This window comes from Ixodes scapularis, unplaced genomic scaffold, assembly GCF_016920785.2.
Source record: "Ixodes scapularis isolate PalLabHiFi unplaced genomic scaffold, ASM1692078v2 PGA_scaffold13__105_contigs__length_92229423, whole genome shotgun sequence".
NCBI lineage: Eukaryota > Metazoa > Arthropoda > Arachnida > Ixodida > Ixodidae > Ixodes > Ixodes scapularis.
The window spans coordinates 77,275,917-77,296,030 of record NW_024609839.1 but is presented as its reverse complement, the minus strand read 5'-3'; the positions used below and the strand labels follow the sequence as shown (position 1 = coordinate 77,296,030).

Genomic DNA, 20,114 nt, shown 5'->3' with positions numbered 1-20,114 from the left:
GCGGTTGCGTACACGATTTGTGCCCTCGGCTCAGAATATGTAGCGTCCCTCGCCCATTGAACATTGCTCTGTGGAGTTGTAAGAACACCCACAGTTTACGAACGACGCGGTTCCAAATCACAAGTCTGCAAAACACACGTCGTAAAACGACACCTTTAAACAAACGCAAAACAAGTTTGTTGGCGCCTCCACCAGGGGACTGCCCGTATACGATTTCAGTGGGCCCGTGGCGCCCTCATCGGTTGAGCAATATGTGCAATACGTACTGGAAAAAACCGACCAAGCCAGCCTGGCCAGCCAGTCAAGTCGGGCCGTCAAGCCAGGCCATTTGCCAGTCGTCGTCGATGGTGTGAGAGGCTCTTCCAACATACGCTCATTCAATCCGAGCAATTTTTCGATGCGTACCAGCCAAAGTTACAACCGATCTATCGCATCCATCGCGAAGACGCGAAGTTCGTGCCATCGCGTCCGTTAAACGCATCGCGGCGTGATGAGTTTAAAACGACTGTTCCCGCCGTGAAAATAGCCTTCCCTATCGTTGACCCGCGCGGTTGATGGATGCCCGACAACGGAGCCCACAAGCACCTCCGTCGACGAGACGCCACCAGAAGAAGCGATGTCCTGGAAGGTCGGTTTAGGCGACAACCACGACGACCTCGACCTCCAAGGAGAGGTCGACGTCGCCTTCTTCGACTCCGCCCCGACGTACCCCGGCGACCGGACGGATCTCAAGTCAGCACCGGTCGACCTCGGCGGTCGAGGTCAGTCATGCCACCTCGCCAGCGCGGACCTGTACCCAGCGCAGCCGATAGCTATACCCAGCCTGCCAATGGACTCGTATCGGCTCCCGCCGACCCTGAACTCGGGTTTCTTCGGCACCCTCCACCAGCAGTGCGGTGCATCGTCGTCGGCTCCGGCCAACTCGACGCTTTCGACGGACCGAGACATGAAGGATGCGCCCTCTCCGCCGCACAGAAGCATGGACGACGACGAGCTGGGTTTGACGAGTCCGCGGACTTCGATAACGGACTCGGACGGTTTGTCGTCTCTCAGCGAAGGCTCGATGGAAGGACTCTCTGAGTCTGAATCCATCACTGACGTAACGCCGCTGCACTCTCCGTACATGTGTGACAGCCCGATCCCGACCAGAAAGCTGCCTCGCAGCAAGCTGACCCTGCCCGAGTCTATCTTGCTGAGCAACGGTTGCGCGCGTGCAGACGACACGAGCAGCGGCAGCGATTCGGATAACAGCGGGTCTTTCGCGGGGACGAGACGCAAGACCAGCGTCAAGCTGGCCAGCGGGAAGGTTCGCCTGGGCGCCGCGAACAAGCACCGCCAGCAGAGCGACTCCGTCGACCTGCAGCTTTTGGTGGATGCGATTCGACGTCTGGAAGCTCATCAGTGCGAGCAGGGCCACAGCAGTCGGACACGTAAGAGCGGTGGCGGAGGCGACGAAGGGCAGTCGACTTCGACCACTTCGTCGTCTTCGCTGGCCAAGAACCGCAAGAACATGTCGTTCTCGAACGAAGAGGTGCAGCGGATCGACCGGGAAAACCAGCGCTTGTTAAAGCGGATTCTGGCGCAGCAGAACCGACCCAGACCTAAATTCGACGCAAGGTCGCAGTCGCGTCTCGCGCCGTCTGCAATTAACCGGCAACGGCAGCAGCGGCAGATTGAAGTCGAAAATCTCGTAAGTCGGAGGTCACCTCGCTCTTGCCTTTCTTCGTCTTGTTCTTATTTATTTATTTATTAACTTTTGTAGTAGCAACATATCCGTCGCAGCGTAGGCGACGTCTCTGCAGGAACAGACGAAAAAAGATGCGGCGAAACGGTGTAAACATCGCATTTCGTTATGCCGCCTTCCCCAACCTGTGCGGCGAAGCTGTGCAAATAAATAGGCTTGCAACACTAATATGTTTTCAGACCGGAGTAGCTGCCGATTGCTCAAACCGGACTTTGCAAAATGTCCGCTTTGGAAGCGTATACATACGCGTGTCGCAATGCAAGAGAAAAACAAAACCGACGTTACAAAAAAGGCTGGAAAGAAATCTGTAAACACTCTACCCGCGTGCTTCGTTTGCAAAATGAAGCAGGGAGACCACGCTAGCGTGACGCTTGATAACGACCCTCCGTTTCAGAGATGTTTGCCGCAAACCAATGTCGGCTATGCGTGACGTCAAGGCACTGTTGACATTTCACGAGGTTAAAGTTACGAAAGCACTGTTTTAAAATGTTTTTTTGCAAACTTGCGCAAAACGGGGTAAAGTTGACGAATTGCACGCTCAGCTGACCGTTGCCAAGTTAGCAGACGACATTTGTTGCGGGATTCAACCGTGCGTGACGCTCAACCAATTGAAAGCCACGGGGCTTTGACGTCACTTGTCCCTTGCTCACGATTCGTCCAATCGCTTAGCGTGGACTGTCGCAGGTGGGGGTTATCGAGGGAAGCAGGGATGCGCGAGTTCAGTGTGACTCGCCATGACGCGGCATTTTACACTGATTTGCCGTTTGCAGGCACTGTTCAAGAGGATAGAGTCTGCCAAGCCTTCCCGAGAAGTCACATCCTCTCAAGAGTGTGCCGGTCATATCCAACGATCACGATCCCACTCGTTGTCGCTGACGCGCCACAACCTGCCACCATCGTCTGCGGTGCTCGCGGGCCCTAGCGTACCACCGTTGGGCGGCGTGACTAAGCACTTTCCACCCCGTCAGAAGCACCACTCCCACTAGGGGCGTTTGCAAACCTCATCAAAACAGGCGGCTATAAAAAAAAAAACAAAAAACACATGGTTGTCTTGACGTCATGATGCTCCATGAACGTCAAGGAGACCGTGTCCTCCAAGGTCCCACAGGACCGGCTGAAACCGATATTGTGATGACACTTCAGCAGAAATATTAACCCTTAGATCTAAATCATGCATAAGCAGTCCTCGAGCTGCAGAACTATGAATTTGCTATGATCTCTTGGAAAGTTTTGTGACAAGCATGTTAAATAGTTCTAAATGTCTGGTTCTATTTCGTTATTTCTGCAGTTGCCACCGCGTCAGAAGGACCCACTAGGCCCGTAGGTACGACCGATTTTGCCTACAGGCCTGTTAAAACCCTGCATTGTATTGCCCCTTTACAGACTGTTCAGGAATGGCCATTTTGATGGTGCAGTTAAATCCGAGTGCAACAGTAGCATTTTCTGCTTGAGGCATCCAGACTGGAATCGCCTTGAAGGATGTTAATACAGCTAACTGTTTTGTTGCCCATGGGTGGAAAGAGGAAAGTTTTAAAGCTGCCTTGAACAATGGTGCTCAGCCAGACACAGACGTCGGGGTGCTCTTTGGCGGTTGTTGGACCTAGAGCTTATCGAAGACAATGGGAAGAGTGTAAAGATATGAAGTAGCAGAATGTTACGAAAAAATGTGTACAGCTTCATTGCACAAAGTAAAAACAATGTAGTAAATGCCTGGAAAAAAAAGAAAAAAAACTTTGTTGTTAATGTGAATTTATGTACATACTTATTTTTGAGTAGTGTGCGACGGTGGCACGGCATTAATTTATGTAAATAGCGTTCCAGTGGCTTATATCAGCTGATGCTCATGAACCTGGTGGTGCTTATATTTGTAAAAGAATCTCACCTTTTGGAACATAAAAAAAGGAGAAATCTGTGTTGCAAGTGTTGCAAAGCAGCCAACGCCCCAATCTACAGAACTAGCGTGACCATGTTTCCTGCAATGACTTGCACTGCAGATCGTGTTACAAAACGCTAAATTCTGTGTAGTATGTATGCTTGACAGCCTTTCTAGATGAATTGGCGAGCTGGGTGCTGAACAAACGGCTTATTTGGACATTCCAAAAGCTTTGATACCAACATATGGCAAAAAAAAAAAATATCAGGATTTGGGGGGTAGGGGGGCGCACAAGCCCAACACAGCTTGCACTCAAGCCCGAACTTGTATACTCCTGTACAAAGCTTGTACAGCAGATATGTCCCCTTCAACGGGGAAACTCGCAGCATTGTGTCATGCTACATACTCCATTCCACCACCCCCATCCCGGTGCTTCAGAGTAGTGAGATTTCTGCTGTCTGAAAGTGTCTGCACAAGTTTGAGTCATCCAGGTGCACAACGTTGGTCAGTGCAGCCTTTGACAGTTAGAAAAAAAACAAAAAACAAGGCCATGGCAGCTTGCACCCCTGGGCAAGGAGGTGCAATTAGTTAGGCTTTTCTAATCGACATATCGTTCTGCTACTAATTGAAATCGGCACACTTGCAATTGCAACCAATGGCAGAAATTCAATGAGGGAAAGCCAGCTTAATTTAAACCCTTCGTCAAGAGGTCACTTTAAAAGGAGCAGAGGCATACACTGGTTTTTGTCGCAGTATGAATTACTACCAATTTTAGTTCACATTGCCAAAATTCCAGACAAGGAAACTGTTCAAGATTCAATACCCAGAATTCCGCCAATGTTTTTTTTTTTGCTTTACTCACCAACCAGATGCTATGCTTGCTTTCTGCTTGTTTGCATACTGCAGGCATTGCACTTGTAGTATTCACGGCAGCTCGCGGTACACAATTTACAGGATGTGTAACGGTGGAGTCCATAAATTGTGCTGAAAGTTGCTCGACTCTTACCGAAATGGCCCCCTGATAAATAGTATGGGATTGTTGCGCTAGCTGGGCCGCGCGGTGCTATATAACCGGTTGCATTGTACGCAGCTTTGCTTTATGCTAGAGGAGTTTAAGTTCCTCGGTGCACTCGGTACATATAACAAAATTACCGTTTCCTGGAAACAAATTCCATGCAATATTGACAACACTAAACAAAGCAAGTTGCAACAACAGGTGCGCAATCCTACGCTAATCGTCTCAAGCAATAGATCAAACGGAAATTGCCACCAACTTGCGCAACGTTCTGAAGCATGTGTAGCTCTGTGCCTTCCACGACCACTTTTTGCACATGTGGAAAGTGCTTGCGCATGCTAGAAGTGTTCCATTATCAGAACAAAGAAAAGCATTTACAATGTGAAATCTACTCTATTGTGTTCGATGCTGCCGTGCTGAAAGCTGCCGGGAAAGCAGGGATGGCTGTAAATCATCGCGCAGGTGTTTGGTTCATATTGTCTAGTTAAAGCACATAGCAGAGTTGCCGTGAAATCGTGAGCAAACACTGCCCGCCCGTGCGACCCGAAACAGAGCTTGCCCACAAGGCACTTCTGTAAAGCAGCAAAGTGGTGCGGGCAGATACTTTATTTCGCCTCGTAAGAAGCAAATACTCGTCGGGGCTCGTCCACACTTGCGATTGCTTACGGACGGGCAAGTTACCTCTTGCGATACATTACGATAAAAACATACTGGTGTAATTTATCGGGTAGCCTTAAACCAATATTTTTTTTTTTCGCATTATTTTTTTATTTGCTTATAAAGCTTTTGACAATGTTAAAAACAATAACTTTGCATGGATAGTATGTACATTTGATCTCTCAAATACTGCAAAACCTTTGCTCTAGTGACATGCCCTTCAAGGTCCACCTCATAGCCAGCATAACTGTCAGTTATCTTGTCGCAAAACGTTGCGAGGGCTTGAAATGTGCCCTTTCATAAGCAGTCGCAAGTGTGTGAACCGGTCTTCAATCCTCTGCAGTTCAAAAACACTCTTCCTCGAAACTTTGAAAATGTGAAAATTAGAACCCATTTACAGTCTGCGGCCAAAATTTGAAGCCTGGAAGTGAACTGGGAAACTGTACGTTGTACAGGGAAGCGGAAGTTTGCTCGCTATTTTACGGCGGTAGGATCGTAACGCTTCTAGATCGTGTACGGGCCTGCAATCTCACGTTTCTCAGGTTCCAACCATTGGCCCATTTTGATGTTTGGTGCAACTTCAAAGTGTTTTATTGTGTATAAAGTGTATGCTGTTAATAAAAACAAAAACAAGCAGAACCACTCATTCTTTTTTGACTCATATCAGTGTTAAAAGTTTGCTGTTCAAACCTTTTAATAAAGAGCAAGAAAAAAAAAAAAAAGATGCAAGTGCAACAATATTTTCATGTCCATCCAAAGTCATGGAATGCAGATGTACATGCCGGCGTCTGTTGCAAGAATGACTGCCCACTTCAGGCTTGCCGCACGCTCTCCTTGGTTGGTCGACGTCACGAGACGGTGCCCAGACGAAGGTTGGCTGCCTTCAATGATACAGGGTCGGCATTCCCACAAGTACTGGCCTTAACGTAACGCCTTCATAGTTCCTACGTATCGCTTCACTGAAAAACGCTACAATGTCTATACACTGCAAGGTGAAAAAGAAACACAAACATGATGCTTTGTTTCTCAAACTACACGGGCATGAATGCTCTTTAATGATCTAGACACTCGTATAAAACGTGCAACAATTTCATCGTGCTGTAATGCTGCCAGGCTGTAGAAAATTCCTTAAAAATATGCGCAACTCGTTTACAAACATGGCACCATGTCAGTTCCAACCTAATGGTCAAAACTTAAGAAAAAGGGGAAAGAGGAGCTTGATTTCAACAGAAACATTGTCATAGACAGCCCGATCCTGTAACTGACGCATTCTTAAAAATATTGAAGCTGCAAGCTCGCCCATGCAAATAATGAAAAAAAAAAAAAAAAAAAAAAAAAAAAAAAAGACATCAACTTGCCACACATAAAAAGTAACCCTTGACTATCAGTTCTTAAAAATGTGGATTCCCAAATCCTGCTGGTCCAAAGTTTTTTCCTTGCCCCTCCCACCCTTCTCAACGATACCCACATAACAATTTCCTCCCGTTAACTACATGTTGCACCAATCAATTTTCAACAAGCAACTCGTCACAGTTGTCAATCACTGTACAAGACACTGCAAGTGTTCTTGCAATGTTGCTCCCACTGCTTTGGAATAACGCCGCAGTGCAACATGTTGAGAGTGCACATGTGCGGTGCGACAACCTCTCCCAAGTTGATCGCCAAACCTCGGTACGCTACGAACGCACTGCACGGCGATACAAATGTTCTCGGCTCAACTTTGCGCTATCTTTTTTTTTTTTTTTCAAAATGGCAACGTAATTAAGTATTTCATACTCTCGCAAGAAACGGCATGAACAACATGCTCGGAGTGGGGACCGACTGGTAAGGATGGTTTACAGTACCTGACGAATGTCGCCATGCCATGCATGTGCAAACTACTTGGGCAACATTTTGGTTCGTTTGAGCGAACGTTGGCAACGTTTCGGCCGTCGCCAAAAGAGTGTGCACGGGTGCCGCGAGCTTCGTCAGTCGCCTCTACCATTCGTTCGACGGTGCAGCCAGTACCAGCAGGTCCCCACTTCGAGCGCGCAGTTAATCCCGCTGAACGACGCTATGCGAGCAGACGCAACGACCGAGAAGGGGGAAGAGGGGCGGAAAAAATGAAGGAAAGGGACGGGACAGCATCCTACATGGGCACGTGACTAAACAGGTAGGACACAGACTCTCCGTTGTGTGTCCTGCGAATCGCCTCTGCCAGGATCATGGAGACATCGATACACTGAAAGAGAAAAAGAAACGGTCTCGCTTCTTAGTTGGGTGTCTTGACTCGGTCAAAAGACGGAAAGGGGAGATGGGCTGCCTTCAAGTCACCGTATACTTGAAAGGCTGGAAAGAGGTGCCGATAGACGGCTTGTGCCACAGGCACCGTCTGCAAGACTAAGACTTCCAAAACACTCCGGCACACAGACCTAATAGGAGTACTAATACAGCATAGAGCAGCGCGTGGAATGCTGGACAAAGCGTTTCACATCAAGTAAAAGTGTAGTCAACGCTATACGAGCTTAAAAGGCCGATCGTGCCGTGCCAAAAGTGCAAGGTCCCAGCGTTCGTAATCTTTTTGCGAGTGTGCTTTCATTGGCCAGACCAATCAAGCGCAGGAAATGCAATGCGACAATGCACTTTTAGTGTGTCCGTCTGCGTTTGCTCGTGTTCTGGCCTTTGACTGAGCTCCGGCTTATGATGACATGAAGTATACCAGTAGAAGATGACATGGAAGGTGCTCATGTGGATTTGTTTTCCAAGTATACCAAGCAGCTGAGGCAGCTAACCGGTCTTCTAGTAGTCTCTCTACACTGCTGCCAACATTTAAGGCAGATTAGAGGTCTCGTAGAGAAAGTCGCAAAGTTGACAACCTCGTCGACTTTCCAACCTTCAAAATATGCCCGTTTTAAGCTGTTCCCAAAAGTTTTGGACCAGAGTTCAACTATAAAGAGGCAGTGCAATGATTTTTGAACTTTGGACAAATAACTGCGGGAATTTATCCGTGTCGCCTATACAGTAATGCGATTGGTGCGCCATTTCTGCCAAACTGTGCCAAAGTGCTTGCCCTGCTACATCATCTACATTTCACCAAAATGTGAGAAATTTGTGCAAACGTTGTGACAAATCTTAACTTCACTTTAATAATACTGAAAATATGAAAGCTCAGTCCTCGCTGCTCGGCCTGATTGTTAAGATATGCTTATGCGAGTTTTCAGAACTTTTGATTATCATCTAAAAAAAACATACTATTCAATCACATCTTGTATGAAAGACAGACAGTACTCGAAAGTTTCGCAACAATGTTCATTGTCTGCTCTGCTGGAGGGGTAGTCAGTCTCGTCAAGTGTGCTTCTCACCGCGCACTGGTGTACTGCAGAGAAGCGAAAACCGTGGAGTATTCATCGCAGTCTTTCATGTCTTGCTTCGTTGCAGCGCACCCGTGTGCTAAGGGAAAAGCGCTCCTCCAGAGCGAGACACGACAATTCCTGAATACAACTTTCCCACGTATGAATGATAGATTGCGATATCCTGGCAGTACCTTACCCCAATTGGAGATTTAGCAAGGATGCTTCAGTATTGCAAAAACATTTGTCTGCACTCTTTTGTATGTTTATTTACTAATGCCAACTCATTTGTTTAGCTATCAATTTTATAGAGATTCGAGTAAATTAGACCTAAATTGGCAGGAGTAGTGGCTGGAAGCTTGGAAAGAACCTTAACGAGGTCAGAGGGATTGTAAGTTTCGTTCAAAAGCCGTTTTTGTTACGAGGTTTTACACATAAAATGTAATTGACGTTTATATTCAAATGACAAGTGCTTTGTTTTATATCTGAATTATAAATTGTGGTTTTATCACAACCTCTAGAACTTGAAGGAAACATTAATACATGTGCTCAATAATACTGTATTATTTCAGTGAGATTCAGTAGCCAAAATAGACATTCAAAGCAGTTTGTGCTGTCCATCAGTCACCTATTTGCCACTTGTATGGTGCTTCTCCATACAACTAAATGCTAATTTTGTGTTTGAGTGGATCACTCCTGCTGTGCAATTAATTCTCACAAAGGGTTGAACGTAAGTGAGAAGTCAGTGTAGACACTGCCTTTTAGTTGGACAGGCAGACACATTAATTTTAACACAATGTTTGCATTTGTACAAGGGAAAATGAATGTGCACTCATGCTACAAAATATATTTTTGCTGCTCCGAAATGGACTTTTTTCTGTTCCAAAAGCCGCTCCAATATGACTGACCTATCACATCACTGCCTATAGACCAAAGAACAGAAAACCATTCTTGCTTGCGCGTGCTAGTTTATATTTAAACTAGCGCTGTAAAGGCTGTGTGGGGGTTGAGGAGCACTTTGACCTTCGATTCGCTTCATTAAAAGAATGAAGCGACACCACCTTTCCAGTGATGTTGCTGGGGGGCCACCTGGTTTTTCGTAGGGCTCTTCTCCCTTCAGAGACCCCAGTCGCTTTCTCCGCTATTGTCTACTTTTATTAAATGAGCATTGCCGAATTTCGATACAAAACACGGTTCGCCACACGGCTGACGGCAAGTGTAGAAGCAGAGGGGGACAGGTTTTGACGATTTCTGTGTGTACCCCAGTGACACGCCACCATAGCTCCTGTAACTGCCACGCGCGACTGCAAGTCGGCAGATAAACTTTTTTTTACCTTGGCGATTACGCAGCAGAATAGCAATTTTTCGGGGGAAGCCAACACGCTTTTTTCTCACTTGTGTCTACGTAAACAATAAGAAAAATACAAAGTGCACACTTTTTTGACGTTAAAATCATTGCACTGCCCCTTTAAGAGTGTGCCACCACACCCTTTATTACCACTCGTTAGTTCATCGATTTTGCCACCGCTTGTTCAACTGATGCTCATGCTCAGCTTCATTTTGTGCTTTCCAAACTTCTAGGCAAAACATCAGTCTCACTGCTGCAAATAATTGCCCAATGCAAAATACGTCAAACAGGGGGCAATGCTTTGCATCAAGTAATTTAATTTCCAGGATATCTCATCGGTAGAAGCACGGCAAAACATTATTCTAGCCAACAGTTTCTCACACATGCCAAAAATACATTAAGGTGAAAAAAGCTTGCTTTCAGCATTTGTGTAAAAGAATCTGCGACACATTTGTGTTCAAAGATAGTATTATGAAGCAACAAGTTACGCTAAAGGGACCACAGAATGTCATGCGTGTTAAAGGGCAACGAAACTAGAACTGCACGCTTCAATTCTTGATATTAGTACATCATTCTGACTTTCCAATAACATGTTTAATGCCGCAAGTGATTAATGACAGAATGGATATTTCCTTTTTTTTTTTTTTTATTAGCCTGCTTTTGGAGCCCTGCGTCTTTCTTAGTGCCGAGTACTTAATTGGCATTAAGTGTAACTGATTCAGTGGCTCCACATAGCCCAACCCAGTTTGTGAAAGACCCTCACCTGAATCTTGGGGCACTCCTTCATGTGCTGGTCCTGTGGAATGGTGTTGGTCACCACCACGGCCTCGAAGCAGGCGTTGTTTATCCTCGAAATGGCGGGTCCCGAAAAGATGCCGTGCGTCAGGATGGCGTACACTTTGCTCGCACCGGCCTCCAGCAACCTGACAAAGCGTCGGCAAAAGGAGCGAGCAGATCAGGAGCGTATACAATTTCTTTTGTTCTTTACAATAGTAGCTGACGGGATAAGAACAGCGAGGAGGAGTTTCAGTTGGTACCAGGTGCATAGTTCGCACAAACAATTCTTATACAGACTAAACCTTGAAAAATGCCTGCTTTACTATTGCACAAAGAAGCTTGTGTCATACCGATACAAGTAACATAACCTGTCACTCACAAATTGCACAAGGCCTCGTCATAACGAACAATGTTGCCAAACAATGTGCAGTACGCACCTAAACATGGTTCGGACGTGACAGCAGTGTGCCCCTTTCTGGTGGTCAGAAGCGCCTCGTTAATGAGGCGGAGCTACCCTTTCACACTTCTTTTTCCCCATTATGTCTGACCAAGCAAAGTTAGTGCAAATTATGTATAAAAAATCCGCACCAAAAAAAAAAAAAAATTTTAATTTTAAACATTGTTTGCGGACTATGGCCTGGAAAATAGGGTACGCAAAATTTACGGAACGTGCTGCATAGGCAACAAGCGAACAAACATGTTGCAACTGAACTATACAAATAGATAGTCTATATAGTGCAAGAAGAAAAAGTGACAGATGCCAATATCCAAGAAGAGAAAAACAATGAGGACTGGGTCGCGTGCGAAAAAGGCGGTCGCGACGTGTTCACCACTCCCAGAGTACCCATTTCTCTCGTGTGCTTTATATTTATGTTTAAAAAACTACTGAAGAGAAAAAAAAAATTTTCTTTTTAATACAGCTTGGTGGGACACACGTGTAAAAAAATTAATTTTATGCAAAAAAATCTTTTTAGGGCAATATTGACGGCGCAAAATTTATTTTAAATTCTGCGCACAAAATCTACATCACAGAATGGTCATGCGCTCTTTCAACCTCAACGAGATGGTCGTACATTCTCTCCACATCAACGTGATGGCCAAGCCGGTTCACCTCTCCTCCACGTGCCCAGAATGCAAAGAGGTAACAAGTAAAAAGGAGGTGACCGCCAACTAAATTGCATCTCATGCCGTCAATATTGCTCTAAAAAATATTTTGACACCACCCAGACTGTTTAAAAAAAGCTTTCTTTTCAGTGGCCCTTTAAGTATTAAATCTTGTACAATTCTCTCGCACAATGTCTTCTTCGACCGCAACAAAGCAAAGTTGCGGGCCGGCTTCTGTGAAACGGCGCGGGGGACTCACTTCCCGGCCGCATGGCAGATAGTTCCGCAGGTGTCCGCCATGTCGTCCACCAAGATGGCCACCCGGTCCTTGACCTCGCCCACCAGCACCATGCTGTCCACCTCGTTGGCCTTCTTGCGCTCCTTGTGGATCAGGGCAAACTCCACGTTAAGGCGGTCCGCAATAGCCGTCACCCTGGACAGAGTCGAGACACGTCAGTTGGCAACAGACACCCCTGTTCGCACCTGGCTATGTGGAGTGCAAGTTTGTCTGCTTCTTGTATGGGGTTTGTGAGGATGTGAGAACGCCAAGCTCTTATTGGCTGATTGAAAAAAAAATAGTGGGTAGACCTTGAGGCATCCAGCATTGAGGTCAACACACTACCCTTTCGATCAAAGCCAATCGCACCTCAGCGTCGTTTCGACGTCACGGCGACTCCTGCGCAAAAAACAGACGACTTGCTCTCCGCATACGGCGAGAAATTGAGGAGGAAGAGATGAGAGCGCACGGGAACATCAGAACACCATGCTCTGGTTGAAATGATTATTCGGTAGCTGCAGAGCGAGCTGATGCTCGATGCTCACGAGATGCCGAAGTGCTATCGAAGGTGGCAGCTCAAGCTGGAGGCGAGACTGCTGAACGACTACCGCTCTCATTCTTTCGGCGACTATGTTAAGAGACCACCCCGTTCAAACGCTCGACTACAGAGAAATCAGGTGGTTCCAATTTCCCTGGTGGGCGAGGAGACTGGTATACAGCATCTGTAGCTGCATTCTGAATAGATGCATTCTGCATCTACACAATACAAAATCTGTAAGATCAGTACAGCCGGTTATGGAGAGACATGCTACTTGCGCATAGTGCACTTTGCACAAGATACAACTGGTTCCCCCGTAGGTTTGTTGCGGTTTGAGAGTATTATAACTAGGAACGGCACAAACCAAATAAGGGGGGAGAATGAAATAAGGGAACCTCTTTTTGGGTTGAGGCTTGTTAAGCTCGAACAAGGCTCACTCTCCAAATGATTAACTTCGGAAGGTTACAAATTCACAAACCATCAATAGATGGATTTTAACATCTATATTCAAGTTCAACAAAGTGGAAGTTGTTGAACTCCACTGGAAAGCAAAGCCTGGCATGATTGGTTCACATCTAGGCTATGTACATTCTTTAGTTCAAGACAGATTTGAGCTATTGTCCCCGAATGTTATAGACAACCTTCAATGTTCACGGGGCCTGTGCCACTCTAGGCTGAGAGTATGCCGGACTGTGGAAACGTGAAGCGTGCCGCACCTCTTTGCACCTCCTGCATCCGGCGAGACAATGATGCCGTTGCGCCACTCGGGGATGTTCTCCCGTATCCACTTCAGCACCGCCGGCTCAGCATACAGGTTGTCGACGGGAATGTCGAAGAAACCCTACGCACAATACGGTGGGAAGTTGGAGTTCGTAAGCAGTCGATTTTTATCTTCCGAAACAAACAATTACTGCAAGTGAACTGGAAGCACGACGCAAACATGCTGCTACATCCCGTTTCACCTTACAATGGACAGTGGTATATGCTACAAGTCGTCAAAGTCGTGCCATGCGAGCGTCGTATGCCTTTCAGAGGGATGCAGCAATGCATATGGCGGATGGTCACGCAATATGTTCAGAACGTTACATTGGCTGGCATGGCTCGTAGCGTCCGCTGTGGTACGTCCAAAGGTGAAATAGAGTTTAAGCGTATGTCATCTTTTTGACACTTCTGCGCGGCGGGCGTCCGTTTCTCAGGACACTGTACATCTAAGTAAGAACTTCAAAGGTATCTAATTTCAATGACAAGTTTCAAAATTCACCTGCTCTAGAAATAATTGCAAATCTTTTAGAATGCAACAATTGCAAAAAATAACGAGTAACTATACGAAGACGTTCAACAGAAAGTTCATTATCAATCTTTATGATCTCTTATTATAACCGAACAGAATTCAACCTACAGTGCACACACGTTTCTATAGTCATTAAAACCGACAGTAGTGCAAGGATCTGATCGGACTGAACATCACCCACCTGAATCTGAGAGGCGTGCAGGTCCATGGTGATGATGTGATCTGCGCCAGCCACTGACAGCATGTTGGCCACCAGCTTTGCAGAAATGGGAGCTCGACTCTGCACAGAGTGCAAACAACGGGCCGCCGCTGTTAGCATGGAAAGGAAATCTAAGCGTCGCGCCCCTGGCGGCCTATCCGGGAACTAAAGCCATGAGGACGACAAAATTAACCGTCCGAGTCCTTGACGCTCATGTTTAGTCAGTAAAGCAGCAATTCAACATGATTCCCGGCCGAACGTTGACATAGCACTTGTGCTTAATCTGCGCCCTGTGCTCGATCAGGAAAGTGACGAAAAGAATGCAAAAACCGAATCACAAAGTAAGAAGCATGAACATAATGAGTCATGCCCTGAATTTCTTAACCTGTCGGCAACCATAGTACCATTCACTCAAAACGGCTTGCACTACTTGCACTACCTTGTACACTCGTGTCGATTACCTTGTCTTTCTTGTCTTGCCTGGCGTAGGGAAAGCAGGGGATCACCGCCGTTACCCGCGAGGCCGAAGCGATCTTGCAGGCGTTGATCATGATGAGCAGTTCCATCAGATTGTCGTTCACCTCGCCGCAGCCGCTCTGGATGATGTAGACATCTTCGCCGCGGACGCTCTCGCCAATCTCGACGCTGAAGGGGAGCACATGACAGGCGTTACACGCGTTCCCCAGCTCTGATGAAGGGAGATGGCAGTTTAGTTGGTACTCCTAATTTCTAGGAACGTATGACCCACAAAACGGTCTAGCCATGTTCTTGGAGTAGTTTCAAAGCCCATGTCAGAACAAGTAAGCTCTTAGTGGAGAGAAGAAAACAAACAAACTTAATTTTCCATGGTCGCTTCATTAATTTTAGCTCTTCATTTATAAAGAGCTAAAATGTAAGTTTTCTCTCTCTCCCTCTTGCATCCACCCAAGTCCTTCAAATTACAATCTGTGAAACCTGTGGCTAAAACTGCATCCCGATGCACTGCGTAGAAGCCACAAAATAGAAACCAAGCCGTCTACAGTGCTCACCAAACTTACAGGGAACACTCAAAACCTTTTATCTGATCAGAGCGCTCTCCTGGCAACAACTGAAGAACTACCCTATGACGCATTGCTCAATGCAAAAGCCCAACCAGGGGAGACCACTTGCTCAAAGGTGCAGCCACGGTTGGACCAGGGACAGCAGAGCAATTTTGCCTACCAGACGATCCAAGCTTTTCGCCAGCTCCTCGCACTACGATGCATAAGTGACTGCTGAAGATGTCAGTTATTGGATGGCTTCTTTGTTAGAAACATGAAATGCCTATCTGACTGCATCGTCCAATCGCTGACAGTCTTGGCAGTCACATACACACCTTTGTGCAAAGAGGTGGCGATAAGTATAGAATGGACGGTCAGCAAAATTGCTGCATTGGCCCCGTTTAGCTGCGATTTCAGCCTTGATGAAGTGGCCTTCCCCGCTCGGGCTGTTGCACTAAATGCTAGGTCATGAGGCAGGTCTTCGGCTGACAGCCAGGACAGCACTCCCACGAGATAAGATAGTTCCCATGTTTAGAATAAGTTTGGTGAGGACTGTACCATAAAAATTAGATTAGACACAAGTGGTGTTTGTTTATAAACAGCTAAACTGGTGAAAATACTTTAGGCCCATCATCCTTTCTTGGGTTTGAGCATATTCCATAGATGCTCAAGTCGAACACATTTTCATTAAGTTCTTGGCCTTGGTGGAAAGTATAGACCTTTTCATCCCCCTCCGCATGGGCGCTGCCATCTTGGAATCACGTGACGCAGCAGCCATTAGGTTGCTTCAACTTGCTGCACCGCTCTCCCCTCCGCGCCTTGGCGGATGCGTTGTACTCGTGTTTTTCGTCGTGTTTCACCGCGCTTGCTTGCCTTACTTCGGAAACTGTAGTCCAATGCGTTTCCTGGACGACTAAGACATCACGAAGGTTCAAAGGCCCTTATGACAACTGAGGTTTGTTTACTAATAGTGGCGGAACATTCTCAGTAAGAAGCGCGTATATTTATATCACGCATTTAGGATCGCAAGGTGTCAAGCATAGTGAGCACAAGGAGACTATCTGTATTCCCTGAAAGTATCGTTCTTTGTATTCATAATATATCGAAAACAGTTTCTTTTGATTATATAAGAAAACTCGCGGAGGAGGTAGACAACGAACGTTTAAATTGTATTTTATCTTAGGCTAAAAGTAAAGGTACGTCAAAATCAAGCGATTTGTTTGGTCATAATATCACACCTACAAGTCTATAAGGTTCTCAATCTCTTTCTTTCTTTTTTTTTTTTGCGACGTAGACATTCGGTTGGTCGGTTTACTAATGAAATTTAGGAAATTGTATACCATACTCGCTCCCATCTCGACAGTCATTTAATGATTTATCGATTACATTTAGATAACCAATGCCCTCCACCTAATTTACTTTACACAAAGGTTGGGACCTCCCGCGTAAGAAACTGCCACATACACTTAACAGTAGTAAGTTTTAGAATAGCGTGCACAAAGAAATAACGTTGTTTCTATTTGCAAATGCAAAACGCGGTTTGGGTTCGGCGCATGCGCAATAATGACGATGCTTTTTTTTTTTTGCTAACGTTGTTTTATCTTTTGCCAGTATCTTAAATCCGCAATAATTAACGCCGCCGCCCCCCCCCCCCCCCCCCCCAAAAAAAAAAATAAAATAAATAAGATCTGTCTGCATAACAGCTATTTGAGTCCAGGATTGTCGATGGCGAATAGAGCTTTACTTTTTGTGGCTGGCTACGCCAAATTTTATAAAGCGAATTTGTGCTAAGAAATAAATATTTGTTCACACAGGTCCGTGAAGTTGTGCCTAGCGCTAGAATTTAGCCAAACTTTCCGAGGTATTTCTCCTCCTGCGCCCTTTAATTTTATTTGGCCAATATTACGGAAGGCAAATGCCAGATTTAATTTGACGGGCCTGTCACTTATATCATATCCTGAGTAAGCAAATGTTCATATAAAGAAATGTATTTCCTAGGGCAAATATCGCGAAATGCTCCTTCTGAGTACTTTAGCAGGGTTGATAATTTGAGAAATTTTCTACTCAGCCTGTCAAAACATGCTCGAGTACTAAATTTAAAAAAAAAAGGCCGAGACGATATTATTCGTTTATATCAATTATCTGCGTCATTACACGATACGTTTTTATTCTGCGAAGTTCACTAAAGGTTGAGTGCCCACGAAAACCAAACAGTGAGTTGTAAACTCGCGAGTCCATCTGTTCTGGCCGATTCAGAATATTGCTGATCAAACTGTCGATATGCGTCCCCCCTTTACATTCACATGTTACTCTCTTCATTAGTTTGTTTTTCTGAAAACTGGTGTCATCGGGTACGGCCATACACGATGGTAATCTTCCTTGGACATCAGTCAGGCGTTTCGCAACCGACCATAATCAGATACATAAAAGGAGTTGGTAAGAAAAGCCCACAATTTAAGCTAAAATGCACCTCGTAGTCATCAAAGTGGCTCAATACTACTGTTTCATTGGCTGTGTGCTACCAGGAAAATAATCGTATCACAAAATTAAGCACAAACAACGTAAAACAGCAACATAGCCGCGCTCACGTTGAAACCGAAACCAACCAAATTGAAGCAACCTAATGGCGCCGAGTGCGTCAGCGCCCCCTGTCCGCCGGTGATGCAACTACTAAAATGAAAAGGTCTATAGGCAGACCTGGACCATGTTTGCGGGCAAAAGAAGAAGAAAAAAAATTAATTCGATCGTTGCTCTGGCCTGATGCCAACACCTGCCTTATATGCGCATACGAATTCAGGATCCCAATTTCTCAACAGAGTCAATCAAACCCAATCGCTGGCTTCCGACAAACCCGCTCTAACATTACGGCATCGATGATGCCCTTGAACTTGAGTTTCTCAATAGGGGATATAAAGTTGAAAACCCGAATACGGAACACTAACAGCAATCTCTGATGTGTCATAAGGTCGTTAGATGAGCTGACACCAAAAGCGCTGCACCGTTCTTCAGCTAGATTAACCAATCGTCCCACAACACCTCTAATTATGTAATGTTCAATTGGCCGAACCAGGCCAAACCAATGAGACGCTGGACATCAGCCCCGGCTAAAAGGGATTTACTGAAGCGCATAAACTTTCCGGAAAAACGCAGCACAAAAACGAAACTGCTCAATTTTCTCTTCAAAACGGTCTTCCCACAACACCAGACACTTGTTTTTCTTTTTTTATTATTTTATCAACTGCTGATTTGGAGTCTGCTCACGCAGATAACGAGAGGTCGTGTCCTTCGCCGCAGGCGAAACTGAAGAAGTCCCGCAGATACCCCCAGGCCAGTCGCGATGGTCAGACGATGATAAGGAATTGCTAGACAGCTTTATCGCGCGCATAGGCGCCTGGAAATCTGAGCGTCGGACGCGGCACAAACTACAGGGCATTTTTTGAAGCCTCTGTCACGGCTCGAACATTCGTTTTCCGGTGTGTTAACGTCTACAAACGACAAACAGGTGCCCAGAGCGCTCGAAGCAGACGTAGTTGTTGCGGCAGTAGTAGGCGTTTGCGCCTACTACTACAGCAGCAGCTACTAGGGACGTAGCTGTTGCAACAGATACGTCGCTACTACAGCCACTAGCGCTCGTGACGTGCGCTGAAATTCACTCTGAAGTGAACCTACGCTTTAAAGTTTACACAGAGCAGGTACTGATACAAAGACCCGCGAAAGTAGACACACTAACCACGTGACACCACCTCCAAGCCTGATAGCTGCATTCGTACTAGATCGATAAGGTAGAAGAAACAAAAGCTCGCGTTTTATGACACAGTCACGTTAGTCAGTTCAAGAAGCGCTGAAGTTAAAAAAAGAAAAAAGAAAGAACATTGATAAAGCTCAGCTAATGTAGCCAGCGTTCGGCTCACTTTACCAACGTCGAGACGTCAACAAAATCCTCGGCTCGCAGCGTTCAAAAAGAGACGGAAAGCTCACCACGTCTCCTGATTGCTGAACTTCTTGAGGACCACCTTGCCCAGTTCGATGCCGAGCCTGTCGACAACTTTCTGAGCGAGGTCGCAGTGCGACGAGCCGCTGAACACCTTGACGTTGGGCATCTTGCGTCGAAACGCGAGCTCTTGCTCTTCGCTAGAATGGCTGGCCGCGTAGCACAGGGCTCCTTCCCAGCCTACCGAGTTGCCGTCGGTACGAGGGTGCAGGTGAAGAGGCAAAGGGTCGTCTTCCTCAAACGTACCGTCGACTCCGCGATGATGAACACCGTTCGCGATCGTCGGCGTGGTCGGAGCTGTTGTGGCTGTTGTAATTACGGATGGAGCGGTAGCGGCGGCGGCGTGCCCGTCCATCGGAGAACTGTTGCCATCTGGCGAGCGTCGGTAAAAATCCAGCCACGGAGTGTGCAGCATTCGCTGGCGGTGATGGTGTGGCGAGGGAAGCAGAGGGGGACGGTTATCGTCCATGGCGTTATCAGAGACTTCACGGTCACTCCGCCCACGGCTTTTCTGGCATGGCGCAGCTTATGGCAGGGAGCTGGCAGGCGCGAGCTGAGGAGCCCATGCTAGTGCGCGCGGTTGCAGGTGCACTGATTGCACGTTTAGGTGGCCTCCAGTAGATGGCACCACGTTTCAACCTGTTTAGTAGTGCCATTTAAAAATGGCGCCATTAAAAGCCTTCACCTTGACGAAATTTAAAACTTTGCCCAGGCGGCATATGCTACCACCTGATCAATGGGTTCAATAATTACCCCCAAGCTTCCTGTTGTAAAAAAAAAAAAAGTTAATTTATATTTGAATTGGAATCAGTAGAGCCCTGCATATCTTCAGTCAACTGGCGGATGTGGATAAAAATTAATCAGATTTGGCGAATCGCGGATCGGATACAGATATCAGCGAGTCCAGATCTACATTTTTGCTGAGGCGGCAACTGAGCCGGCCCGAAAATGT

General features: G+C 46.3%; 2 protein-coding genes across 5 annotated transcripts; one reads left to right on the top strand and one right to left on the bottom strand.

Moving 5' to 3' along the window:
* Nucleotides 1–32: 32 nt before the first annotated feature.
* On the top strand, nt 33–5,928 carry LOC8053424 (cilia- and flagella-associated protein 97). Its single transcript, XM_002435111.5, has 2 exons — nt 33–1,690; nt 2,515–5,928. The coding sequence occupies exons 1-2, from the start codon at nt 617–619 to the stop codon at nt 2,728–2,730; spliced, it is 1,290 nt and encodes a 429-aa protein (XP_002435156.3). The 5' UTR covers nt 33–616; the 3' UTR covers nt 2,731–5,928.
* Nucleotides 5,929–6,615: 687 nt separating this feature from the next.
* LOC8053425 (ribose-phosphate pyrophosphokinase 2) lies at nt 6,616–19,771 on the bottom strand. Of its 4 annotated transcripts, none has more exons than XM_029984325.4 (7): nt 19,150–19,771; nt 14,614–14,797; nt 14,135–14,233; nt 13,379–13,503; nt 12,107–12,280; nt 10,730–10,889; nt 6,616–7,510 (listed from the first exon to the last, which is right to left on the bottom strand). In XM_029984325.4, exons 1-7 carry the CDS (start codon nt 19,629–19,631, stop codon nt 7,418–7,420), a joined length of 1,317 nt encoding a protein of 438 aa, XP_029840185.2. In that variant the 5' UTR covers nt 19,632–19,771; the 3' UTR covers nt 6,616–7,417. The 4 variants fall into 4 exon arrangements, with proteins under 4 accessions (XP_029840185.2, XP_029840186.2, XP_029840188.2 ...); XM_029984326.4 differs by lacking the exon at nt 19,150–19,771 and adding an exon at nt 15,353–15,443; XM_029984328.4 differs by lacking the exon at nt 19,150–19,771 and adding an exon at nt 15,253–15,278.
* Nucleotides 19,772–20,114: the final 343 nt, after the last annotated feature.

What these genes read in the sequence shown, in the direction of transcription:
- LOC8053424 (XM_002435111.5), top strand. Translation starts at nt 617, where the DNA reads ATGTCCTGGAAGGTCGGTTTAGGCGACAACCACGACGACCTCGACCTC. An exon ending in AGATTGAAGTCGAAAATCTC is followed by an intron (nt 1,691 to 2,514) that starts GTAAGTCGGAGG and finishes TGCCGTTTGCAG; the next exon opens with GCACTGTTCAAGAGGATAGA.
- LOC8053425 (XM_029984325.4), bottom strand. Translation starts at nt 19,631, where the DNA reads ATGGACGATAACCGTCCCCCTCTGCTTCCCTCGCCACACCATCACCGC. An exon ending in GGCAAGACAAGAAAGACAAG is followed by an intron (nt 14,234 to 14,613) that starts GTAATCGACACG and finishes CACTCTGTGCAG; the next exon opens with AGTCGAGCTCCCATTTCTGC. An exon ending in ATCTGCCATGCGGCCGGGAA is followed by an intron (nt 10,890 to 12,106) that starts GTGAGTCCCCCG and finishes ACGCTTTGTCAG; the next exon opens with GTTGCTGGAGGCCGGTGCGA.